At 43.3% G+C, this 27408-nt stretch overlaps 3 protein-coding genes across 5 annotated transcripts in view; 2 read left to right on the top strand and 1 right to left on the bottom strand.

The window, feature by feature from the left end:
- On the bottom strand, positions 1 to 25377 carry TMBIM6 (transmembrane BAX inhibitor motif containing 6). Of its 3 annotated transcripts, XM_050748383.1 has the most exons (11): positions 25323 to 25372; positions 24328 to 24497; positions 13094 to 13179; positions 12567 to 12675; positions 9976 to 10096; positions 6658 to 6706; positions 6449 to 6546; positions 6164 to 6243; positions 5585 to 5685; positions 3125 to 3200; positions 1 to 2037 (listed from the first exon to the last, which is right to left on the bottom strand). In XM_050748383.1, exons 3-11 carry the CDS (start codon positions 13147 to 13149, stop codon positions 2014 to 2016), a joined length of 714 nt encoding a protein of 237 aa, XP_050604340.1. In that variant the 5' UTR covers positions 13150 to 13179; positions 24328 to 24497; positions 25323 to 25372; the 3' UTR covers positions 1 to 2013. The 3 variants fall into 3 exon arrangements, with proteins under 3 accessions (XP_050604340.1, XP_050604338.1, XP_050604339.1); XM_050748381.1 differs by lacking the exon at positions 24328 to 24497 and having other exon boundaries at positions 25323 to 25377; XM_050748382.1 differs by lacking the exons at positions 24328 to 24497; positions 25323 to 25372 and adding an exon at positions 24651 to 25315.
- LOC126930844 (histone H3.3A) lies at positions 8662 to 9568 on the top strand. Its single transcript, XM_050748389.1, has one exon. It carries the CDS (start codon positions 8782 to 8784, stop codon positions 9190 to 9192), a length of 411 nt encoding a protein of 136 aa, XP_050604346.1. The 5' UTR covers positions 8662 to 8781; the 3' UTR covers positions 9193 to 9568.
- Positions 25374 to 27408, top strand: part of FMNL3 (formin like 3) — a 95789-nt gene continuing 93754 nt past the window's right edge. The window contains exon 1 of the mRNA XM_050748336.1: positions 25374 to 26008. The gene's annotated coding sequence lies outside the window, so the exon portion shown is untranslated. The remainder of the gene's footprint in view (positions 26009 to 27408) is intronic.

Below are 27408 nucleotides of genomic sequence, written 5' to 3'. Positions count from 1 at the left end.
AAAGGTTAAGGAATTTTCTTTATTTTTTTTACAAATTAAGACTACGTAGATTTCATATATTTCTGAATCAAAAACACCTTTGTCTTCACAGTATGAGTTAGAATGCAGCCTGAGCTGAAAATCAAGGAACTAGAAAATAAAGTGGTAATTAGAGATAACTGTATTAAAAATCTGTTAGGCATTTTCTTTAAAAGTAGTGTTTTTTTTGTTTTTTAATATCTTGACATTCTTGGCACTGTTTCTAAAAGAAAAACTCCATTATCCCAAGCAAAAAAGCACAGAAGGTGGAGTTTGGCTTCAGGAGATGTAACTCAAATTTTTAGACCTGGCAGAGAATCACCAAATTTATGGAGAGTTGTTAACAGGGGTTTAACAGGAAGGAAATCCCTTTAGTAAGTTCTCTAGCCAGAGGCTGGAGGCAGCAGCTACATCAGAGGACAGCATCCTCAGTCAAAGTGAGCCTTTCCGGGTGGCGTGTCACTTCAGGAATAAACACAACTTGGGAACAAATGGTTTCATGGGATAGCACAGTAACACAGTGCACTGTGAACCTGAAGCCACCGTGTCAATCTGTGCACTGGTTGTGAATAGAGAGCCAAAAATTATGTCCTATTGGTAATGAGCTTTCAATGGCTCAATCCCCTTACACTGAGGCTCTGTAGAGCAGCTCAGAGCCACAACCACTCCCAACACTGGCCCTTCTGTGGGCAGCTGTCTGTGGCAGCCCACAGTGAAGGAGCTGGAGATCCCCATCAGGACTGTCCACCCACACTGGAAGCCACAAAACTGCAGGGATTGGGGCTGTCACTGGTTTGGTCACCTAACTCCCGCCTAAAAGGCCACAAATTTCTGGAAAACAGGTAACAGACCAAAAACTAAAGTGCATCAGTAAAATGAACATTTATCTACTGCCCTGAGTCTCTGGCTTGACACTACCTACTGATGGTCAGTTGGGGACAGACTAAAATGCACTGAAGGACTATTGGATTGCTGCCTCCTAAGTTATCACAGCCCCATTCTGTTGATGTGAACAAGGAACCGCTTGGTTGGTAAAGGAGATTTTGCTCCCCACCGCCCCAAACAGGTCCTTATCTAGGTTTGTTCCCTGCTGCCCCAAACAGGTCTGGCAGGATTGGTTACAATGAGCTCCAGAGGCTCAACCATTCCCCTTCCCTATCCTTGCTCAGACATTTAATCACAGCCACTTAGTAGAGGCCACTCAGTAAGGGGATAACCAACTAAAAAAACAAAAACAGGGCAAGTTTAGGGGAACCCTACGATGCTGTACCTTGATACACATAATCAGTCTTTTCAAAAATGCCTGACAAGAATTAGTCTTCCCTTTGTGCTGAAGTCTTCCCACCCATGGATGGAAGCAGGCTGACTCCCTGAGGATCAGGCAAGGGATGGGAAAGGGAACACATTACTTTTGTGAAGGCAAAGCAGAAAGGTGTGTTTGCCAGACCAGCATGGGCAGCTCAGAGGAAGCAAAGCATCCACCAGAAGAGGCTCTCCATGTTCTTTGTAGGGCCTGACAGTTCAGATATGAGGCTAAGTTAACAATGGGACCACTGAATTTCTTTCCAATGGAAAACTCATGGCCCAGTCCCACAGGAACTGTGCGCATACCAAACAGCGATGAGGAAGGAAGGGCCGGGTGGCGCTACCGAACAGTTCAGGTCCACTGGTGGGAAAGCGACTTCTGAAGTTAGCGCCCTCTGCTGGTCCCACTCCTCATCACAGCGGGTCGACTGCCTAAGTAGAGGAAGAGGCTACAGATGGGGTTGACAAAAAAGGGAGTGAGGAGAACCCCAGGAAGATGAAGCCAAACTCCAAACTATATTCTGCTAATCAGTTTTTTGATCAAAAAATTCAAAATAGAGGAAACCACAAAGTACAAAAGCTTTTCTGATGCTTTTCATTATCACAGAACACACCACCTGTAATGTGTGCAAAAAGGAAATGAGGGGTGGAAGGAGAGGAAGTCAAATTGGGAAAGGCTGGATGGTCACTTCATTTCTTCTCTTTCTTCTTATCCTAGAAATAGAGAAAAATCACCCAATTAATTTTTGACATTTGACATTCAAGCTGAAACTCTTGAGTGAGCATGTACTTAGGGACTAGAAGTGAGCCAGACATAAGAAATGAGAAATGCTTCCTTGGCTCAGCAAAAACTCAATCTTAACCACGTCTTACTGGTGGTTCCCAAAGTTGCCAACAGACCAACCGAAAATAAAGGTTAGGCAGATGTCCCCACCCCAACCCCAGGAGTGCCTAGGTGGGCTGCCTGACCGTTCTAGGCTATTCACAGCCACCACAGCTCAGATCCCAACAGTGAAGACTGCAGATGGCGCTCTATCCTAAAAGAGTGAAACTAGAGACCAAGACCACCAACCATCCATTAGGCCTGAGAAGTGCTCCCCTCTGCAAAGTGAGCATGACTCTGTCATAAACTGACATTCAGAAATAATTTGGTCCAGCAGAATTCTTCATTCAATCTTGGGTGGAAGCCCAATGTATAAAGGAATAAAAATTGGGTTGCTCGTTCTGAAACTAGCACATCTGCCTAGTGCTCAGTCCAACCATGGCACAGCCCAGACAGAGCCAGCAACCCTATCTGGTCAGCTGCTCCCACTACCACTGTGCTATCTCTAAGCTCCATAAGGTCTGTAAAGAAAAGCTCATTTGTTTCCCCCACTGCTGAACTAGACTATGTTGGATACTCATTAGCCCCATATAGAATGCTTCCTTGGAAAAAAAACAAAGACTAACAAATGGATAATATTAGTCTACTTCTGAAATTTGCAGTGTCCTCCACAATACCTTTCTGAGTCACAACTATATAGCCTTTAAATTATTCATATAGTAGGTTGTGTTTACTGCCCACTGAAGCTTTTTTCCCTTTTATGCTAAGCTCAGGAATTAGTTAAAAAAAATTTTTTTTTCACTTGTTGCTTTTTCTCTAACAACTGAAGACTTATAGTTTACCTCTTACTCAGTGGCCTGCTTACAGTTACCCTGGACCTAACACAGTGTGTGAGCAAGTTTTCAAATCTGAAGTATACACACATGCTAAGCTCAGAAGCCATTATTCTCTCATCTTTGGGTGACAGGGCTAACAAACCTTTTCATTCATGGCCAGGATCATCATGAGTTTTCTGAAGAGAGTAACAAAATCTAAGAAGAGATCAATGCAGTGCCTGAAAGGCAAGAACCAGATTAGGATTTGTACTTCAGACTTTTTTTTATCCACAAGCTCATAAAGATGCAGAATATAAACCCCACTCCCACCCCCACGAGCCAGCTTCTCCCACACTTTACCCCCAACTAAGGAAGTAAAACTTGGGTGTCTGAGATCCTTTCAGACTCATCGAAGTCATGCAGCATACAGAAAAGAGACTGGGCCGGGCACAGTGGCTCATGCCTGTAATCCCAACATCTTGGGAGGCTGAGGGAGGTGGATTGCTTGAGCCCAGGAGTTCGACACTAAGCTGGGTAACACAGCAAAATCCCGTCTCTCCAAAAATTAGCAGGGCATGCTGGCATGCGCCTGCAATCCCAGCTACTGAGGAGGCTGAGGTGGGAGGAACACCTGAACCGAGGGAGACTGAGTCTGCAGTGAGCCATGACAGTGCCTCTCCTACTGTAGCCTGGGTGACAGAGCAAGCCTTGTCTCAAGAGCTTTGGACTCTGCAGAGGTCCAAGTCTGAACCTTTAACTACCACTAATTATAGTCATGAGACTTTGAGAGAATCACTACATTAAAAAAGAAAAAAGTGCCAGGTGCAGTGGCTCACACCTGTAATCCCAGCACTTTGGTAGGCCGAGGTGGGTGGATCACCAGAGTACGGAGTTCGAGACCAGCCTGACCAACATGGAGAAACTCCATCTCTACCAAAAACACAAAATTAGCCAGGCATGGTGGCGCATGCCTGTAATCCCAGCTACTCAGGAGGCTGAGGCAGGAGAATCACCTGAACCCAGGAGGCAACGGTTGCAGTGAGCCAAGATCGCACACTGCACTCCAGCCTAGGCAACAAGAGCGAAACTGTTTCAAAAAAAAAAAAGTGAGCTGGGCATGGTGGCCCATGCCTGTAATCCCACCACTGTGGGAGGCTGAGGAAGGCAGATTGCTTGAGGCCAAGAGTTTGAGACCATGTCCTCAAGGGACAACATGGCAAAACCTCATCTCTACTAAAATTACAAAAATTAGCTGGACGTGGTGGAGAGCACTTGTAATCCCAGCTACTAGGGAGGCTGAGGCACGAGAATTGCTTGAACCCAGGAGGCAGAGGTTGCAGTGAGCTGAGATTGTGCCACTGCACTCCAGCCTGGGTGACAAAGCAAGACTCTGTCTAAAAAAAAAAAAAAAAAAAAAGGAGCTGGGTATGGTGGCTCAAGCCTGTAATCCCAACACCTTGGGAGACCAAGGCAGGAGGAATGCTTGAGACCAATCTGGGCAATATGGTAAGACCCCATCTCTACAAAAAATAAATTACCCTGGCATGGTCACATGTGCCTGTTGTCCCAGATACTCAAGAGGCTGAGGCAGAAGGACTGCTGCTTGAGCACAGGAAATTCAGGCTGCAGAGAGCTGTGTTCACAGCACCACACTACTTACTGCCTAGGCAACAGAGCGAGACCCTGCCTCTAAAAACAGAGTGTATCTTCTGCTCATTGTTTAAAGAATACAGAAGTATAGAAAGGAAAAGGATAAAGATCTCCCTCACGTCTGTCTGGGGGCAGCCACTATGGATATATAAATATATCAGCCACCCTCCAACACTTTTTTTTTGAGACAGAGTCTCGCTCTGTCGTCCAGGCTGGAGAGCAGTGGTGCGATCTCCACTCACTGCAACCTTGGCCTCCCGGGTTCACACCATTCTCCTGCCTCAGCCTCCTGAGTAGCTGGGACTACAGGCACCCTGCCACCACACCTGGCTAATTTTTTGTATTTTCAGTAGAGACGGGGTTTCACTGTGTTAGCCAGGGTGGTCTTGATCTCCTGATCTTGTGATCTGCCCACCTCAGTCTCCCAAAGTGCTGGGATTATAGGCGTGAGCCACTGCGCCTGGTCCCCACACTTTTTTTTTTTTTTTGGAGACAGGGTCTTGCTCTGTTGCCAGGCTGGAGTGCAGTGGCGCAATCTTGGCTCACTTCAACCTCCACCTCCTAGGTTCAAATGATTCTTGTGCCTCAGCATCCTGAGTAGCTGGGATTATATACATGTGCCACTACGCCCAGTTTATTTTTTAATATTTTTAGTAGAGATGGGATTTCGCCATGTTGCCCAGGCTGGTCTCAAACGTCTGAGCTCAAGCGATCCAGCTGCCTCAGCCTCCCGAAGTGCTGGGATTATAGGTGTGAGCCACCACACCAGGCCTATTAGGCCAGATTTTAAAAAAATGTGAAGTCTTTCAGGAATTGAGGAAGATTACGGTACACAGTTCCAAAACCGTGGGTTTCCTACCACATACACTCCCAAAGCTTGGCCACCTATGTTCAGCCAATGCCAACCTAAGTTCAGCTGTGGAACGGTATGCCTCAACCTTCATGCTTGTTAAAGACTAGTTGCCACACTCACCAGATATAATCTTGATCTCCATTTTCGGCCTTTTCAATAATGAGTTGAGTATCAAAAAGGACAAAGCCACACATGACCACCAGTCCCACATACAGGTTTGCCTAACAAATGTACGAGATGAAGTTACTATATAGCAGAAGTTGCAGTGAAAAAAAAAAAAAACAGTCATACTTTCTGGCTCATGGCCACTTGAACGTACATCAAATGTGAACCCTATGAACATTACCATTCATGAGAACTGCAGCCTAGGGAAGACCACATTACTTCCCTAGGCACAACACTGCACTGGTCACTGGAAGAGTTTCAATCATTTTAACAAGCAGCCACTGCCAGACTGGCCTTACAAAAATGGTGTCTGAGCAAACCATTCTCTCTTAGCAATGCCTAACCTTGTGCAGCCTGTTTTCACTTGTGGCAGAAGGCTCCATCCTATGAAGGATAATGGGAAGGCTTAGAGAGCACTGCCCAAAGCAGTACAGAAAGAAGTGGAAAGAAAAGGAAAGAAAAGGAAAGAAAGAAAGAGAAAAGAAAAGAAGTGTGAGGCAAATGGCTGCTAGCAAGTTCTAGGCAAAGTCTTACCTGGAAAAGCCAAATGGATCCAAAGAAAACATTCCCCACGGAAGACAAAAGCAACAGGCTCAGGGCTGACATCAAGATACCTATAAGACACAGCAAAAAGCTGTCTTGAGAAAAGCCAAAGCAAAGTAAAGCAATCCCATTAAAGCCATTCCTTAACTTTCCCCAGAATGAAGGTTTTTAATCTCAATTCAATAGTCGCAAAGGAGTTAGGGGTAAGGAAGGAGTACTAGTGAGAATTCTGGCTAAAGAGGAGCCCCCATTCCCTGTTTGCCAGTTCACACTTACCTCCCAGAAAGAGGTAGCTACGGCGCCTGGCATAGAGTGCACTGAGGGTGAAGCAGGTGAAGATCATTGCTGTGCCCATGAAAGCGGTGGGAAGGATGCTGTTAGAGAAAAAGACCATTAGATTAAGGGTATACATATTATGAAGGTATATATATATGAAAGTATATTCATAAAGATAAAAGCACATTAGACATGACCAAAAGAGTTACCTGGGGTTGACAGCAATACAAAATTCCAGGGCAGGGCCCAGGCCAACTCCTAGAAAACAAAAAACCCAGAAAACAGTATTACCATCAATTCTTGAATAGGATCCTCATCCAAAAGCTGATCCCAAAGTATAGGCATACTTATGCTCTTAACAAACGTGGACTAAAGAGTTAAATCTCTCTCCCCTCTGTAATTGTTTTCAATAAAATGTATACTTGGCTGGGCGCCGTGGCTCAAGCCTGTAATCCCAGCACTTTGGGAGGCCGAGACGGGCGGATCACGAGGTCAGGAGCTCGAGATCATCCTGGCTAACACAGTGAAACCCCGTCTCTACTAAAAAATACAAAAAAACTAGCTGGGCGAGGTGGCGGGCGCCTGTAGTACCAGCTACTCGGGAGGCTGAGGCAGGAGAATGGTGTAAACCCGGGAGGCGGAGCTTGCAGTGAGCTGAGATCCGGACACTGCACTCCAGCCTGGGCGACAGAGCGAGACTCCGTCTCAAAAAAAAAAAACAAAAATAAAAAAATAAACGTATACTTGACTGTGTTTTTTTGTTTTTGTTTTTTATTTTTTTTAAATAGAAATAGCTGCAAAATTGTGCTTTTAGCTGAAAATCATGAATGACCTCAGGGAGGGAACAGAAATTAGAAGAAAATAAAGCAGGCATGTCAAACATTTCAGAGCTAGAGTGATGTGAGATGGTAATATAGGCCAGATCAGGAATTAGAAAAAGGATAAAGAGCAAAACAGTGCCTTGTGGCCAGCAACCTTATTGTCATGGAGGACCGACTCCCCTTTGTAGCAAAGGCCAGACTGGTTCTGTAGGTGGACACCTGCCAACAGGAGGGCAACCTGTTCCAGCTTCAACATTTCTTTCATTCTAATTACTTTCCTCTTCCCTTCTGATAATTCCACCCCTTAATGCCTTGAAAAATTAGCTTGCCCTGATGCAAAAATCTTAATCCCTAAATCTCTTCCTTTCTAAAATTTCTCCAACACTACATATATTACACTATCACTCAGAACAAGCTGTTCTAATTCAAATGTTGTTTTGCAAGTATTTTTATTACATAGCTTGAGTCTTGCTTCCTTTATGACAATTCTACAAGAGCTGTGTCTTTTTTTTTTTTTTGAGAATCAGCAAAGTGTCCTGCACAATGGATCTCAATGTATAGCTTTAATGCACTGTCTGTAAGACTCAGAACAGAAGATAACTGCCAGTGTGGGTGCAACTAAGTCAGATTCTCAGGTCTAGTTTATTAAAAGTTCTATGTCTACTATTAATAGGTTATGCCACCTAAGCTCTTGAACCTCATTCATTCAGGTACACAATGGCTATTTTTGGACACAAAAGTAGAGTCATAGTGGTTACTCACAAAGAGTTTCCCCTAATAGATGGGGAAACAAAATGAACCTATGTGAAATTAGAAAGCAGGCCAGGAAGGCCAGGCACAGTGGCTCATGTCTGTAATCCCAGCACTTTGGGAGGCTGAGGCAGGTGGATTACTGAGGTCAGGAGTTCGAGACCAGTCTGACTAACAGGGTGAAACCCTGTCTCTACTAAAATACAGAATTAGGGCCGGGGCAGTGGCTCATGCCTGTAATCCCAGCACTTTGGGAGGCTGAGGTGGGCGGATCGTGAGGTCAGAGGTTCGAGATCAGCCTGGCCAACACAGTGAAACCCCATCTCTACTAAAAATATAAAAAATTAGCCGAGTGTGGTACTGGGTACCTGTAATCCCAGCTACTCAGGAGGCTGAGGCAAGAGAATCGCTTGAATCCCAGAGGTGGAGGTTGCAGTGAGCCAAGATTGCACCACCGCACTCCAGTCTGGGCAACAAGAGTGAAACTCAGTCTCAAAATAAATAAATAAATAAATAAAGGCTGGGTGTGGTGGCTCACGTCTGTAATCCAGGCACTTTGGGAGGCCGAGGCAAGCAGATCATGAGGTCAGGAGATCAAGACCATCCTGGCCAACATGGTGAAACCCTGTCTCTACTAAAAACACAAAAATTAGTGTTCGCAGCCGCCGCCGCGCCGCCGTCGCTCTCTAACGCCAGCGCCGCCTCTCGCTCGCCGAGCTACAGCCGAAGGAGAAGGGGGGTAAGTAAGGAGGTCTCTGTACCATGGCTCGTACAAAGCAGACTGCCCGCAAATCGACCGGTGGTAAAGCACCCAGGAAGCAACTGGCTACAAAAGCCGCTCGCAAGAGTGCGCCCTCTACTGGAGGGGTGAAGAAACCTCATCGTTACAGGCCTGGTACTGTGGCACTCCGTGAAATTAGACGTTATCAGAAGTCCACTGAACTTCTGATTCGCAAACTTCCCTTCCAGCGTCTGGTGCGAGAAATTGCTCAGGACTTTAAAACAGATCTGCGCTTCCAGAGCGCAGCTATTGGTGCTTTGCAGGAGGCAAGTGAGGCCTATCTGGTTGGCCTTTTTGAAGACACCAACCTGTGTGCTATCCATGCCAAACGTGTAACAATTATGCCAAAAGACATCCAGCTAGCACGCCGCATACGTGGAGAACGTGCTTAAGAATCCACTATGATGGGAAACATTTCATTCTCAAAAAAAAAAAAAAAAAAAAAATTCTCTTCTTCCTGTTATTGGTAGTTCTGAACGTTAGATATTTTTTTTCCATGGGGTCAAAAGGTACCTAAGTATATGATTGCGAGTGGAAAAATAGGGGACAGAAATCAGGTATTGGCAGTTTTTCCATTTTCATTTGTGTGTGAATTTTTAATATAAATGCAGACGCGTAAAGCATTAATGCAAGTTAAAATGTTTCAGTGAACAAGTTTCAGCGGTTCAACTTTATAATAATTATAAATAAACCTGTTAAATTTTTCTGGACAATGCCAGCATTTGGATTTTTTTAAAACAAGTAAATTTCTTATTGATGGCAACTAAATGGTGTTTGTAGCATTTTTATCATACAGTAGATTCCATCCATTCACTATACTTTTCTAACTGAGTTGTCCTACATGCAAGTACATGTTTTTAATGTTGTCTGTCTTCTGTGCTGTTCCTATAAGTTTGCTATTAAAATACATTAAACTAAAAAAAAAAAAAAAAAAAAAAACACAAAAATTAGCCAGGTGTGGTGGCACATGCCTGTAATCCCAGTTACTTGGGAGGCTGAGGCAGGAGAATCACTTGAACCCGGGAGGCGGAGGTTGCAGTGAGGCGAGATCACACCACTGCACTCTCTAGCCTGGGTGACAGAGGGAGACTGTCTCAAAAAAAAAAGGAGTGGAGAGCTTAGAGATACTGAAAATATAGTTCACCCCTCAAAATTAGACAAATCCCTTAATGTACCTGTAAGGAAAGCAAATCCAGCAAGAAGTCCCAGTCTTTTCTGCTCAGTTTCATGGCTATGAGGTGTTGCCATCAGCCAAATCATCAATATCAGGGAGCCCAAGGCAGACAGCAGGCCAGCCTGTCAGAGTCAGAATCAGTCATTAAACACTTGAAAGTTTCAAATTTATTTTGCAAGACATCTTTATTGGGTTCAAATACTCATCTGAACTTCCTAACATTTGCTTATAACCTGGAAGCAGGAGAAAAAGTAGTGTTTTCTCAGGGATGAGGCTGAGGAGAGAACCCAGAAGCCCTGAAGCACAGAGTCAGGACCATGGTGGATACTGGAGGCTCTTCTGGCTTCAACTACAGTACAACTACCCAAGTCAAACTATGAGTGAGTCCTGCCCAAAAAACAGAAAGGATGAATCAACGTGACAAGTGCTTAAAGTAGATTCCATCTGTAGAAGAAATAGAAATGATCCCTTTTTGATCACTTAAAAAAAACATGGTGGCTCACGCCTGTAATCCCAGCACTTTAGGAGGCCAATGTGGGCGAATCACCTGAGGTCAGGAGTTCGAGACCAGCCTGACCAACATGGAGAAATCTGGTCTCTACTAAAAATACAAAATCAGCCGGGCGTGGTGGCGCATGCCTGTAATCCCAGCTACTCGGGAGGTTGAGGCAGGAGAATTGCTTGAACCCGCGGAGGTGGAGGTTGCAGTGAGCCAAGATCGTGCCATTGCACTCCAGCCTGGGCAACAAGAGTCTCAAAAAAACAAAAACAAACAAACCCCCCAAAACCAAAACACCAAGACACATACATATACAGAAGACTGTAAAGTACTAAAATGCTAACAGTAGTTATTTCTGGATGATGGGATTATGGAAGTTTTTAAAATACTTCCTTCTCATTGCTAGTCTGTTTTCTGAATTTTCTAAAATGAACGCGTATTAGCTTTGTAGTAAGAAAAAAGTGTTTCTTTTTTTAAAAACGTAAGTGGGACAAGCTACAGGCATTAGAAAAAAGAGAAATCATTAAGGATGGATGTAGACACTGAAGTTCCTTCCTTCCTTTAAAGGAAGAAGTTTATTCTCATTATTCACAGTGTTTATGTTATAAAGTCACAGTGGACAATGAATTAGTAAGCCCTTGTTCCTGAGGGAAATAAAAGGTAGGTAGGTTCCTGCAAGCCTAAGGTCAAAACATTTTCATCAAATGATCAATAGATACCTTGTTTTATGTGTGTTTCTGTTTAAGGACACCTCATTTGACATTATTTTTTATCCCTTAACATTGAACTCACAGTCACAACAGCAGTACAACTCATGGCGGAATGAAGCTTATCTAATATACACATTTTCTTCATAAGGCACATTACGGTCTTTCTGCACTCAGGAATACTAGACAGCACTTCAGCACTATGCTGTTTGCATTCTGAACAGCAAAATTAAGCCAAGCATGGTGGTATGTGCTTGTAATCCCAGCTACTTGGGAGGCTAAGGTGCGAGATCACTTGAGCCCAGTAGTTTGAGACCAGTCAGGACAACACACCAAGACCTCCACTCAAAGAAACCCAGCAAAATCACCAATTAAAAGCACAAAAATACAAAGAAAGTGGCACTAAATGATCATGAAAAGAACATTTGTTTACAATATGAGAATTGAAACAAGGAGGCAGAACACTGTCTTGTTCAACCTCAGCTGAAAACACTGCACAGCAGGGTGACTCAACTTTTCCACCACTCTGTGCCTGTATGCAAAAAGTGCCATGAGTATTGATTTTGGGGTTACAAATTTTAATGAGTAGGTGAATTCACAAATATAGAATCTGTGAATAACAAGGATTGATTGCATTTTACTACTTTATTTAAGGGCTAACCTTGCCTAAAACTCAAGCGATCAAAGCCCTATCTTTTGAGTGTCTACAGTAATTTTTCACACAATCCCTGCCAGGAGATGCCTGAACATAAAGATAGTTCTCAGCAGTGGCAAATGCCAACAGAGGCCCACCTCTACATTTATGCTAAAAGGAATATTCTACAAAGGGACAAGACTATGTTAGGAGTCTTCAAACTTTCTGGTTATTCCTCAAACTGTACCTTCTACTCCTGTTGACCAAACCCAAATTCTCTCTCAATACAGGAAAACAAATTGTTGAAGGTTTTTACCCAACCATGCAGGCAACAGTTATCAGAAAATAAAAGGGGTTGATTCCTTAAAAAGATCTCAATCCTGCCTTTCCTGATAGTTAATCACACAATCAGAGTTTTGCAAAGGAAGAATGGTGGAAAAGATAAAAAAGGCTTCTGTGCAAAAGAATCCCAGCATGCACGTCACGCGTCTACTCAGTGGGTGGGGGTCTTGTACGTCAGCAGCACACCATTCAGTGCCAAGGTTAAGGCATTCTGTTTTCAGTATCTAGAGGGGGCACGGTTGCCAGAAAATTAAAATGGCTTTACATGTCCTGATTTAATGGCTGAGTTTAAATCCTAAACTACTGATAAAGATTAAAGAGAGGAACAGGGTCCCTGGACCACCTTGCTGAGCTGGTTTCTTCCTAATGTAATTTGTACCACAGCAACCAGGAGAGAAAATCGTTCTTACCTGAATGAAATGAGTGACCACATGGACATAGGACCCTGCAGCCGCCACAAACATACAAAGGGCAAAACTTGCATAGACCTTCTTCAGGTGCTGCTGCGTTGAGGGGGTTCTAAGAAAAGAATGTGAGTAAGAGCAATCACTCCCAGACCAATCTCATATTTAAGCCAAGAAGAATCACTTATCTCTTTGCCTTTCTGGGAATATGTAAAAGTTCTGTTACAAATAGTCTGAAATACTTTTAGGAAAGCATATTATAATAAAAAATAATATTTTGAAAATAGGTTAACAGAATCTTAAATGCTGAGGAAGACCAAATGCCCAAGATTATGAATAATCAGTACCCAAACTAGAAAAAATGCCTTTCCAATAACCACACAGCAACCTGTAGAATCTGGACATTTTCATCAGGTCCTCTGGATTCTGGCCAATTTATTAGCTTATACACACAAAAGTTATAAACGCGGAAAAGGGAAAAAGAGATATGACAAGAAATGCTGTACAAAACCAGTTAACGTCAAAACACTTACATATGAGAAAATTTAAAAAGCGCATCAAAGTTGATCTTTCGATCAAATATGTTCATGGTTCCAGAGTCTGTGCAACAGTCTCTACTCTGTAGAATAAAGAAAGGTTAGAGTTATTAAGTCACACGGAGTCACACGAACAGCTTATTTAAAAAAAAAAAAAAAGCAACATATAAGTTCAGAAAGATGAAAACTTGCCTAAAATTCTACAGCCCTAACACAACCATTTTTATTTTTATGTGTCCTACAATGTTATTTGCAATCATAGCCAACCATTTTAAAGAGGACAGAGGAATTGAATGCATCCTCTTCTCCCCCAAACTATTTTGTTACTACCATTTGATTTCTATTCTTTCAGAAGGCAATTTGCCCCTTTAAAAGGCAGAAAGTTTGTAAGAGAGATTCTCAATTAACAATCTAGTTAAAAGCACCTAGACATTGGCACATAAAGCAATTTTGTCATTGTTTCAAGATGCTAAAGAATCCCCTCGGTTGGGCATGGTGGCTCACGCCTGTAATCCCAGCACTTCTGAGAGGCTGGGGCGGATCACCTGAGGTCAGGAGTTCGAGACTTGCCTGACCAACATGATGAAACCCTGTCTCTACTGAAAATACAAAAAATTAGCCGGGTATGTTGGTGCATACCTGCAATCCCAGCTACTCGGGAGGCTAAGACAGAAGAACTGCTTGAACCCGGGAGGTGGAGATTGCAGTGAGCCAAGATGCGCCACCGCACTCCAGCCTGGGTAACAAGGCAAGACTCTGCCTCAAAAACAAAACAAAACAAAACAAAACAAAACAAGACTATATAAAGCTGGGTCTGGCACTAAGACTTCCATTTTAAATATATGCATATCAAAATTTCTCACCTAATACATTTAAGAACTGAACTGAAAAGGATTCACAATTTTAATAAAAAGAAAGGTTTCTACCTCCATAAAAAAGGAATTTATGCAGAAAGAATTTTTGGGGGGTATTTTTTGACAGTTTCAGAACCTTTCCTACAGAAAGGCTGGAACAGTACCAAGAATTCCTGTACAACCTTCACCCAGATTTCCTAAATGCTAATATTTCACCATATTTGCTTCATCCCCTCTCTATATAGCAATATATAGAGAGATGTAAAAATATTTTTCCCTAACCACGAAGACACAGTGCTCCTAAATACTTCAGTGTGTATATCCTGAAAGCAATGATCAAAATCAGGATATTAATACCGATGCAATATTATTTCTAATCTACAGACCTTATTCAGATTTTTGCCAAGTGTCTCAATGTCAAAAACAGCATTTTTAAACTGAATTATATCCAGGTTAGATCATATCAATACCATAAAGTCAAGTTCTTAAGTTTTGCTCCCTCCCCCATTTCACATGCAATCCTAAGTAAACATGTTCAATCTACAGTGCTAAAGATTGAGTCAAGATCTTTCATCTTTTCTAAATCTAAATCCTCCAAAGTCTTATCAGGGCCTTAATGCCCATCCACTTTAAATCTACCAGAAAAGGAGGGGCAGGGAGGAAGGGATTCAAACACAAAAGATAAGTTGTGTGAAAGGCCACCTACTGAATGAAGCACTCTAATGAGCACCTAGAGCAACACTCAGAACAATTCATCCAGGTAATAAAAGTTACAGTCCCCAAACAAATTTCCTAAGGAATCCTGGGCCAGTGGAAAGATATAAACATCATTTGCTTCCTGAGGCTCTCTCCCACAAATGAAATATTCACAATGGCTGGCTTGCCTTCTCTGATTTCTCCTTTCCTTCTCTCATCAACATCACTACTCACCTCAGAACTTTTGTTAGTTCAGTTCTTAAGGACAGATACAGTGAGAAGCTGCAGAACCTACTAAGGTTGTTGCTCTCTCCTCTGAGTTACAGGGATCTGGGCCCTCTTGATCTAGATGGTGCAATTATTGCAGGTTGTTACAAGGCCACCCACAGCCTTCCAAAACCAAGATGAATATGAATATGTCCTCTAGAGAGCACACTTACAGCATGGCAGAATTCATCACCTGGAAAGTGTCTTTGTTTAAGGTTTCCCATTAACATCCCTAATGACATCCCTAGACGGCACTTACAACAATACTGAAGCAACCTTCAGAGCCAAGTTTCTCAGTATTCACAACAGCAACGCTAAAGAACCTCTTGCTTCCAATTACAAGAATTAAAGAAGGGTGGGGGGTGGAAGGGGTGGATCCTCAAACACCCAGGGGATTCTAAGAAAGTGGCAACACTCAGGCAACCAGACTCTGCTCAGTGGAATCTGTTCGAGGGGAGAATGGCAGAAACTCCCCTTTCTCAGATACCTCTCTGACATTTCCCAGGGGGTACTGACTGCCTCTTTCTGGTTCTCTCTTAACAACTGTTGATGGAAAATCCAAAACCATCAAAGGCTGTGTTGGTTGGGGCGGGGGCGCGGATGTGAAATAGCAATTTCACTTTAATAGAAGCTTGTGGTTTGAAATCATTAAAAAATAACCAAAGCTTCTGTTTTTCAATATCACTATTTCAAAATTTAAGCAAAATATGTAACTACCAAATATTGTAGATGCAAAAGTGCACAGCAATTTTAATAGCTTTATGGAGAAAAAAAGAAACCTGGTAAAGCACAGATGGTCCCTGACTTACCAGGGTTGACCTATCACTGGGAGAAATTGATACTCATTCAGTACACTCCTTGATTTGCGATGGGTTACATCTGGATACACCCATTGTAAATTAAAAGTTCATTAACTCAAAAATGACTTACAGGTTGGGCACGGTGGCTCACACCTCCCAAAGTAATTCCAGTACTTTGGGAGGCTGAGACAGGTAGATCACTTTGACGTCAGGAGTTTGAGACCAGTCTGGCCAACACAGCAAAACCCTATCTCTATTAAAAATACAAAAATTAGCTGGGCATGGTGGCATGCCCCTGTAGTCCCAGCTAATTGGGAGGCTGAGGCAGGAAAATCGCTTGAATCCGAGAGGCGGAGGTTGCAGTAAGCCGAGATCACACTACTGTACTCCAGCCTGGGCAACAAAGCGAGACTCCATTTCAAAAAACAAACAAAAATGACTTACAAAAAGAAAAGGACTTACATTTTCGACTTACAATATTTTCAACATTTTCAACTTAGGGTATTTTCAAATGACAATGGGGATTTTCCAGATGCAGCCCTGTCTTGAGGAGCATCTGTATATATTTAATGTTTATGATACAATGTACTGATGACAATTTCAAAAACATTAAAACATGAGAGGGAATACATAGGTCTTAGAATCAAAGAAATGTGATAGTTTGCTCCAGATCTGTTCCAAACAGACAAGAATATACAGATAAATAATGAGATCAAACTGTTCTGACAAGTTTTGCCAGATAAAATAAACTTACCAAGTTTCAATCTTAGCTTCAACTAGTGAAGCTCAGAAAAGATACCTACATTTCAATGGCCAATATGCAAACTCAGCCAACCGAGATTAAGTTGCACTTAACTCAAAAATAGCAGCTCTCATATCAAGTATTTTCCATCCTAGGAGCAATCATCTCTTAACAGGGTTTGAAGTACTACATTCAACACCATTAACCAAGTAACTCACTAACTTCCCAGATGAACCCACAGATAAATGAAAATCTTTGTTTTTAAAAAAACACACTAAAATGTTATGTATATTTTACCACAATAAAGAAAAAAAGTAAATTACAAGCTGCTAAAAAATTCAATACAGCAGTCCTTTCACACCTCTAAGCCTATTACTTACTAATTCAACCCTAAAATAAAGAGGGGTTATTTACATAGAATACAGTGTGGGTAGTGCCTCCTGGAGTTGTGGAAATTTTGCCTATACTGCACTTGTAATGAGAAGTAAATGTTCAGGTGTTAATCATAACCAAATTCCTCTCATTTTATTCAGAGCCTCCTGTTATGCCTTCATCCCAGGAGAGGAAAACCTGAAGCTGTCAACATGTCATGTACATACTGCTAAAGTTTTGCTGAAGTGTCTGCTAAAGTTTTGCTGAAGTGTCATTCTGTGGTATCCATGATCAGCCTCCTCTGCCAGAGCCATGCAAAAACAAAAAGCTAAGAGTTTAATACACAGCTCTCCCAAGAAAAAACTCACGTAAACATAATTATTTTGAGTTAGATATTCCTGTGGTCTGCTTCTCCTTGGGAAAGGAGGGACAGCAGGGGCTGGTAGGAGACAGGTATTCTTAGCAGTGGACACCTAGGTCATGTTAAATGCCTTGTTGTTTTGTTCTAGGTATCTCCCTTACCCTTGTCCTAAAATGAAAGACTATTATCAAGGGTCCAGCCTTAAATTTAAAAAACAAACAAACAAACAAAAAACCAGGCCTGTGCGGTGGCTCACGCCTGTGCTCCTCCCAGCACTTTGGGAGGCCGAGACGGGCGGATCACAAGGTCAGGAGATCGAGATCATCCTGGCTAACACGGTGAAACCCCGTCTCTACTAAAAAAAAAAAAAAAAAAAAAATTAGCCGGGCGTGGTGGCAGGCGCCTGTAGTCCCAGCTACTCGGGAGGCTGAGCCAGCCTCCCAGGAGAATGGCGTGAACTTGGGAGGCGGAGCTTGCAGTGAGCTGAGATCAAGTCACTGCACTCCAGCCTGGGCGACAGAGTGAGACTCCTTCTCAAAAAAAACAAAACAAAACAAAACAAAAAACCACAAAAATTAGCTGGGTGTGGTGGCGGGCACCTGTAGTCCCAGTTACTCGGGAGGCTGAGGCAGGAGAATCGCTTGAGCCAGGGAAGCGGAGGTTGCAATGAACTGAGATCACGCCATTGCACTCCAGCACAGGAGACAGTGTGAGACTATGTCTCTAAAAGAAAACACACACACACACCCCCATTCTCTTCAATCCTATTCCCACACACCTAGGAACTACAGTCAATATGAAACATGCTGAAGTAGCCAAAAGCTATGCAAAACAAAACTATCATGGATTCAGTTTAGTATGCATTCTACGCATGCTGGAGGCAGGACAGACATAGCCTCAGTGTGTACAGCAACATTAAAACAGCAAGTCAAAGAAACACTGTTCATACATTTAATTAAATATGTTTATGTTTTATTATGAAGGCAATAAAATCTCAAGGTTATGTTCACTTCCAAAGAAAAAAAAAAAAATTAGGCCAGGCAGTGTCTCCCACCTGTGAGCCCAGCACTTTGGGAAGCCAAGGTGGGAGGGTCGCTTGAGCCCAGGAGTTCCAGACCACCCTGGACAACACAGCAAGACCTCATCTCTGCAAAAAATTAAAAAATTGGCTTGGTGTGGTAGTGTGCGCCTATTGTCCCAACTACTTGGGAGACTGAGGAAGGAGAATTACTTGAGCCCAGGAATTTTAGGCTGCAGCGAGCCATCATCACGTCACTTCACTCCAGCCTGGTAACAGAGCAAAAATGTCACTGCACCCCAGCCTGGGCAACACAGAAAAACTGTTTTATAAAATTAAAAAAAAAAAAAATTAGTTTGTCAATTACATGGTTCTTGTTTCCTGTTGTATTAATTCAACCATCCTGAACCTTGTTCCCACATATCTAGAAAGGACCAAACTGATACTTAGAAGAAAAATCTCACATGGTTTAAAAGAGGGGAAAGGGCTGGGCACGGTGGCTCGTGCCTGTAATCCCAGCACTTTGGGACACCTAAATGGGTGGATCACCTGAGGTCAGGAGTTCGAGACCAGCCTGGCCAAATAAAACCCAGTCTCTACTAAGAAAATACAAAAATTAGGCCGGGCGCGGTGGCTCAAGCCTGTAATCCCAGCACTCTGGGAGGCCGAGACGGGTGGATCACGAGGTCAGGAGATCGAGACCATCCTGGCTAACACGGTGAAACCCCGTCTCTACTAAGATATACAAAAAACTAGCCGGGCAAGGTGGCGGGCGCCTGTAGTCCCAGCTACTCGGGAGGCTGAGGCCGGAGAATGGCGTGAACCCGGGAGGCGGAGCTTGCAGTGAGCTGAGATCCGGCCACTGCACTCTAGCCTGGGCTACAGAGCGAGACTCCGTCTCAAAAAAAAAAAAAGAAAATACAAAAATTAGCCTGGCATGGTGGTGGACACCTGTAATCCCAGCTACTCAGGAGGCTGGGAAAGGAAAATCGTTTCAACCCAGGAGGCAGAGTTTGGCAGACAGCCAGCCTCAGTCTCAAAAAAACAAAAGGAGGGGGAAGAACTGTTAGTAATTTTTCAGTAGTTCTTCCTCCTCTTCCTTTTCTTCTTCTGTGTTTTTGGCCAAGAAAGTTTTCCATTCATTAGTTTTTACTACTGAGTAATGTTCATACACTGTATAACCATGTCCCCTGCATAGTGGTTGAGAGTGTCTGCTACTTATGAATCCTAGTTATTTCCTTAGCAGTGGGACATGCAGCAAGCTTCTGGCACATAACCTCACTATACTTCAGTTTCGCCTACCATTTGTAAAACACTAATACATAACATTCCTTACTTCATAAGGTTGAAGATTAGGTGAGATAATACAAATAAAGTTCTTAAAATAGCTCTTTGTACACAGGATGAGTTCAATACATGGTAGCCATTGTTATTACTGGTGTACTAACGTTGTTATTACTGGTGTACTCATTACTACAATGTCTTCAGTAGATTATTCTCTCTTTTAAAAGTCTAGTTTTAGCCTGTAATCCCAGCATTTTGGGAGACTGAGGCAGGCGAATCACTTGAGGTTAGGAGTTCAAGAGCAGCCTGGCCAACATGGTGAAACCCTGTCTCTACTAAAAACACAATAAACAGCCAGGTGTAGTGATGCATGCCTGTAGTCCCAGCTACTCGGGAGGCTGGAGCAGGAGAATCGCTTGAACCCAGGAGGCTGTGGTTGCAGTGAGCCGGGATCGCGCCACTATACTCCAGCCTGGGTGACAGATTAAGACTCTGTCTCAAAAAAAAAAAAAAAAAAAAAAAAAAAAAAAAAAAGGAAAGAAAAAAAAAGTCTAGTTTTAGAATACATTTATCCCAGGCTAATTTACATGTCATGTAAATTAACTTTTTAAAAAATTACTCAACCATTAACTCACAGGTAGCTGTATCCTGAAGGATTAATATTTACCCCAATATTAAGTAAAATTAATTTGGAGGGGCCAGGTGTGGTAGTTCACACCTATAATTCCAGCACTTTGGGAGGTGGAGGCAGGCAAATTGCATGAGGTCAGGAGTTCAAGACCAGCCTAGCCAACACAGCGAAAGCCCATCTCTACTAAAAATACAAAAATTAGTTGGGTGTGGTGGCACATGCCTGTATAATTCCAGCTACTCAGGAGGCTGAGACCAGAGAATTGCATGAACTCAGGAGGTGGAGGTTGCAGTGAGCCAAGACTGTGCCACTGCACTCCAGCCTGGGTGAGGGAGTGAGACCCTGTCTCAAAAAAAAAAAAAAAAAAATAATAATAATAATAATAGTAATAACTTCGGAGGTGGATGGTGGTAAGAAAATTATAGGCTGGGCACGGTGCCTCACACCTGTAATCCCAGCACTTTGGGAGGCCAAGGTGGGAGGATCACAAGGTCAGGAGTTCGAGGCCAGCCTAGCCAACATAGTGAAACCCCATCTCTACTAAAAATACAAAAATAAGCCGGGCGTGGCGGGGGGCGCCTGTAATCCCAGCTACTTGGGAGGCTGAGGCAGGAGAACGGCTTGAACCTGGGAGGCAGAAGTTGCAGTGAACCAAGATGGCACTATTGCACTCCAGCCTGGGTGACAGAGACTCCATCTCAAAAAAAAAAAAAAAAAAAAGAAAAAAGAAAATTATAAACTGAAATGTAAAGGCACTTGAAAAATCTCATTACTAGTTAAAAGTACAGATGCTCGATTTACAATGAAGTTACATCCCAATAATCCCATTGTAAAATGAAAATATCGTAATTTATGCATTTACTACACATAACCTACCAAACATTATAGCTTAAGCCTAGCCTACCTTACCTTAAATGTGCCCAGAACGCTTACATTAGTCTGAAGTTGGGCAAAACTATCTAACACAAAGCCTACTTTATAATAAAGTGTTGAATATCTCATGTAAAAGCATCATACCAGATATCCCTAGTCTGGGAAAAGAAGGAAATTCAAAATTTGAAGGACAGTTTTTTTTTTTTTTTTTTAATTTTTTTGAGACAGTCTCGCTTGGTCGCCCAGGCTGGAGTGCAGTGGTATGATCTCAGCTCACTGCAACCTCCGCCTCTCGGATTCAAGCGATTATCATGCCTTAGCCTCCCAAGTAGCTGGGATTACAGGCGTGTGCCACCACGCCCAGCTAATTTTTATATTTTAAGTAGAGACAGGGTTTTGCCATGTTGGCCAGGCTGGTCTTGAACTCCTGACCTCAACTGATCTGCCCACCTCGGCCTCCCAAAGTACTGGGATTACAGGCATGAGCCACTGTGCCCGGCCTGAAGTACAGTTTCTAACAAACAAGTAGAACTTTCGTATCATTATAAAGTAAAAAATCTTTAAGTCAAATCATCATAAATTGGGGTCTGTCTGTACTTTTGTTTAAATGGCATACCTTTCCTCTAGCACATTTATACTATCGCTCTTCTCCCACAGGGCCATGGGCATTTTGAGACAGCCTAATAGCCACTAAGTGATAATCTGATATGGTAAAGGATTTGATGAAGTAAATGCTTAATAGCTTGGTGCTTTCCCTGCCACTCCCAGGAGGTAGGTCAGTTCAGTTTTGGAACAATCCAAGGAATTGTGTTTCATTCAACTAGGGCTGAGATTTGATCTTCCCAGGTGGACACCCTAGATGTCCCAGCCTCTCCCTTAACTTGGACCCAAATCCCTGGATTAGCTAATACTGAATCCATCTCTCTAGGGCGCTGCCTCAAAACCAAACCGGTAACTGGAGATGAAATGTCTACTGCCTTCAACAAATTATTTTTTGTACCAAACTTTGACACTACTGCATCTCCTTCTCTATTAACAACTGTTTGACAGATACTGAATCCTAAGAAGGCCCCAAAATCCTAAATAATCTTCTTCCAGTATAAACCAGTAATCCCTCCCCAATAACACCATATTTAGCCCAAATGGGAGCACACACAGATTAGGACAAACAGCACACCCACTTCACCCTCACTCTTGAAGCTCCTTTTTCAAGTGTTTTGGATTCCAGTTAATTGTGCAGAAACTTCTCACCCTGAGGGCAGAGTCTGCATCTGGTTCAGCTCAGCTATCCCCAAGATATAAGCACTACAGAGTCTCTAGAGCAAATTTAGAACCTATTATCAGATCAAGAGTGCTGTAACCTTAAGTCAACATTCCCCAGCTGGCTCAGAGTGGAACCTACCTCAAGGGGTCACTCAAGTAACGTTAAAGTCAAGGAGACAGGCTTCTCCTTGGTCTCGAACACCATCTTTGGAAAACAAAATGTGTATAAAAACTACGAAGGGCTGCATGCAGTTTGGTTAGAAACTCTGGGGGAACAAAACAGAGTGGCAGAAGACACTTCTACCAGATTCTACAACTAGGTCAAAGTAGTAAAGGAAAAAACATTAGAAGTTAGAGCATCAGAATATTCAATGGTTTCCCTAAAGGAAATTAATACCCTTGGGTAGTTCACGAAATAAAATGAAACTCGTCAGGCCAGCAGTAGTACCTTCTATACTAATACTCCTGACTACATTTATATAAAATTTAGAACTTTTAAGGTGCTCTTATATACATATGCCTTTTAATCCTCACACATCAACCCACGAAGAAAGGGCAAGATTAGGCCCACTTTAAATATACATCTTTTTTAAGTTCAAAAAGGCAATGCAATAGTGGCAAGAGGACAGGATTTGGTGTCACAAGTGCTGCCACTTTCTACCACATAACCTAGGAAAAATCATTTTACCTAAGGTTATCTCAGCTTCCTCATCTGTAAGATAATGATGATTAGTACCTGCTCCACTGAATGCCAATAAGAAAATCTATGTGAAATCAACGTAAACTACTAAAACAAACATTAGTATTGATTTGACCAACATCAGAAAGTTAAATAGCAGAGTCAGAACCAGATTTGGGGTCTTCTGACCACTATAGTCTAGTGCTCTTTTTACTATTCCATCCTACAGTAGAAAAATAAGTTTTCATTTATATAAGCTTTCAAAAGTAAGTTTCAGCCATAGGTGAAGACAAATCTTTAAAACAAAAAACTCCCAAAACATACATTGATTCTTATGACATTTTTTCTGTATTTTCAGCGTTTGTATAAAGAGCATGAAGTATATCTTTAATCAGGGAAATAACTTGAAAATGCTAAGTATCTGGATTAATTTTACCTTTTCTTATTCTTTAGGAGAGATGACTCTTATTCTTTAGGAAAGGATTACACTTGTAATCCTAGCATTTTGGGAGGTCGAGGCGGGCGAATCACTTGAGGTCAGGAGTTCGAGACCAGGCTGGACAACATGGCAAAAGCCCGTCTCTACTAAAAATACAAAAATTAGCTGGGCGTGGTGGTAAGCCTGTAATCTCAGCTACTTAGGAGGCCGAGGCATGAGAATTGCAAAAACCCGGGAGGCGGAGGCTGCAGTGAGCTGAGATTGCACCACTGCACTCCAGCTTGGGTAAGGAAGTGAGATGTCTCAAAAAAACCATAATAATAGTAATAACAATAAATAAATCGCTTGAGTACAGGAGTTGGTCATCCTGGGCAACCTGGTGTAACCCCAACTCCACAAAAAATACAAAAATTAGCTGGAGTTGGTGACGTCCACCTGTGGTCCTAGCTACTCAGGAGGCTGGGGTGGGAGGATCACCTAAGGCAGGGGAGGTCAAGGTTCAAGTGAGCCATGATTGTGCCACTGCTCTCTAGCCTGGGCAACAGTGAGGCTCCGCCTCAAAAAAAAAAAAAAAAAAAAAAAGAAGGAAGGTACTAAGCCATGTTTCCACAACCAGATGAATAACGGAAGGAGGAAACTCTGGATCCAAAGTACAGATTGTATTTCCCAAAGGTTCAACTATTCTGTCCCTACTGGAGGAAACTGGCAGACAATCTAAACGTCAACATATTTAGGCCAGAACAAAAAATATTAGACAACAAAAAGGGATAAGAAAACACCAAAGAGTGTAAATACAATAATTACAGGGAAAAAAAGTGTATGCACAGGCCATAAAAAATGTGTTTGTGCAATTCCGATATCGTTCCAGAATTAAATTCTTAAACCACACATACAAAAGAAAAACTGTAAATATCAGTAAGTAACTAGAAAAGTCCATTTACCATTTATTTACCTTTGACCTTAAAATCCTTGTCTGTTTCAAGCACAGTCAGCCCTTCTACTGGGTTACACATTCACAAATTGCTGGAACACAGTCTCAAGTTCATAGTGATTTTTGTTGTGGGGGTGGTCAACGAAAGGCTGATGACCCCAAGCAGCCCAGGCTGGCACGGGATAGTAATTCTACACTTAGTAAATATACAAAGATACCAAAGCCTATCTGTTACCACAGATCCAGCAAATAGGCCCAAGATAAAAACTGCCCAACGACGCCCTTCCTGAGCAGACTTAGACGCCCACAAAAGCTCAAGATCAAACAAACCAAAGCCACCTCACCTGCCCAAAGGTAACCAATCCGAACAGAGCGGGGCCTCTTCGTGGGCCTGGGAAGGCAGCCCCAGCCCCAGCCTCCTCTCGCCTCCCGCCTCTGCCGTTGGCTAAGAAGTAACTAAGGAGCCTCGCGTGTCACAGAGAGTGTGACATCACCCGCCCGCCAGGCCCCACCTCGAGACTCGGCTCCGGGCCGCTCACCCAGGGTCAGCCCGACCCGAGGACCCGCCAGCAGCCAAACAGCAATCGGTTGGGTGGGGTTTCGCGTTCCTTCACCTCGGAAGGACGTGCTCTGAATTCGAGCGATCGAAGCTGGGCCAAGGGGCCCTGCGTCTACACTTAGTGGAGGAGGAGGAGCGGGAGAAAGGAAAAGGCGGGCTGAGAATGGTCCTTCGCCAGCGCTCTGGGGCAGAATAGGGGCCTCGACGCCCCCCACAAAACCCCGCAGACTCGCCTCCGCCCCACCCCCGCTTCAGCACTGTTGCGCATGCGCAGCACTAGTTCCCTAGCTTCCCTCTCCGCCCAGTTTTCCCGAGTCTGGTCTCCGAGCAGGGCCTCGTTCCTTCAGGTGCCACCTGTCCGCAAACGGAAGCTACTCCCACTCTTGCTCAGACAGTAACTGCTAACTCCCTTTCCATTTCTCACTCCCAGTTCGCCCAGTACTAACTCCAGACGTACCTTCCTAACTAGCCTCTCCAAGGCCTACAGGCGCTTCTAACACCGGATGTGCTCTGACTCGCCCACGTCCGCTCCCGATCCTTTATCCGGCGTCCGCCTCTCGAGGGAAGCCCCGCCCTGTGGTCCGCCTAAAACCAGTCCTCATTGGCCGTTGACCGCACTTCTGCCTTTCCATTGGCTGTACTTGCAAAAACAACGGCTGCTTAGTTCAGAGGCCTGAGCTTGTCGATCAGGACTCTGGCCACCAACCGCCGTCGAAGCAAAAAGTCTCCTCCTTCTTAACGTAGTAAGCCAGGGTCACGGTGCGCTGCTTCCTCTAGTGGAGAAAGTGAAAATGGGCAGGCTACCCCCCGGACAGCCCCACGACTTGTGAAGGGGTAGCGCCGCAGTTTCGGGATTCTGGCTTTATAGTCTTGTCATGCAGTGTTAAACTGGGAAAGCGATTCAGAGAACACATTAAAAAAAAGCGCCCTCACAGGGGGCGATTTACTGTGAAACCAGTGAAGCGTAAGCTTCAGAGCACCTTTGAAAGCACTTCTCTAGAGTATGCGAGAAGGAAATAGCAAGATTCCAGGAGAACAGGAGGAAAGCCAGAATTTAGGAAACCACTTTCTGGAAAGATAGAACAGTTCTTTTCAGTAAGGAATACAAATATCCAGGGTATGATTCTCAGTACGCAAACCCAGGTATGCAATTAATAGAAGTTAATTTTCGGCCAGGATTGGTGGCTTACGCCTGTAATCCCAGCACTTTGGGAGGCTGAGGTGGGCAGATCACTTGAGGCCAGAAATTCGAGACCAATGTGGCCAACATGGTAAAACCCCGTCTCTATTAAAAATTAAAAAAATTAGCCGGGCATGGTGGCGCGTGCCTGTAATCCCAGCAACTCGGGAGGCTAAGGCAGGAGAATCGCTTGAACCCAGGAGGTGGAGGTTGCAGTGAGCCGAGACGGCGCCACTGCTCTATAGCCTGGGAGACAGAGTGAGACCCCGTCTCAAAAAAACCAAAAAAGTTAATTGTCTGTAATACAATCTAATTTTTGCTATAGTACAACCTAATAGATACTCTGAACCTCATTCCACCGGAATGGAAAAAAAAAAAAAGTATTACCAGTTCTTCATCGGACCCTTGGTCCCCAGCATGGAGGTCACTCTCTCAGGCCAAGTGGCAGTTGAGGGTGGACTAGGGTGGGTGGGCTAGGGGACGAGGGCAGTGACCACCAGACGGAGCTGTCTTAGCAGCCCCTTTGGAGACCAAGCCAAGGGAGGTCAAAGGGCTAGAATTCTCCCCAGGGCTTTCCTCAGCGAGAAGCACCACCTGTGCAAGACATTATAGTAAGGAGTTGGAAAGCTGATACTACAAAGTTTCGAGACTATCAATTATTTAAAATCTATTTTTGACTAATTTAGCTTTCTAACATCTCTATAAAAATGGTATAAAATGGTCATTTAGTTGCAAAGAGTATGCAACTAAAAAATGCAAGATGGGTGAAGACTTATAGCAGTTGCTAGGCAGTTATTATTATTTTTTGGACTTTGTGATGTCTGTGGTTTTTGTCAGTATTTCAAAATCTACAATGATTCTTCTCATTCTAAATGTTGACTTTATGACATCATTTAATTCTTTATTACATGTTTATTTACTCTAAATAAATATTGAATTTATTACATAATTTTAGAGCCCCACAATTGTATACGTTTCAGGCTCCACAGAGCATATATCCACTCTTTTTTTTTTTTTCTTTTTTCTGAGACAGGGTCTTGTTCTGTCACCCAGGCTGGAGTGCAGTGGCACAATCTTGGCTTGCTGCAACCTCCACCTCCTGGGTTCAAGTGATTCTCCCACTATAGCCTCCTAAGTAGCTGGGACTACAGACGCACGCCACCATGCCTGGCTAATTTTTTTTTTTTTTTTTTTTTTTTTTTTTTTTGGGTAGAGACAGGGTTTCACTAGGTAGCCCAGGCTGGTCTTGAACTCCTGAGCTCAAGTGATCCACCCACCTTGGCCTCCCAAAGTGCTGGGATTACAGGCATGAGCCCCCGTGCCTGGCCTGATCATATAGCCACTTTTTTTTTTTTCTTTTGAG

Source organism: Macaca thibetana, chromosome 11 (assembly GCF_024542745.1).
Source record: "Macaca thibetana thibetana isolate TM-01 chromosome 11, ASM2454274v1, whole genome shotgun sequence".
NCBI classification, from domain to species: domain Eukaryota; kingdom Metazoa; phylum Chordata; class Mammalia; order Primates; family Cercopithecidae; genus Macaca; species Macaca thibetana.
Note: the sequence above shows the minus strand (reverse complement) of the source record. Positions and strands in the feature narration are given on the sequence as shown.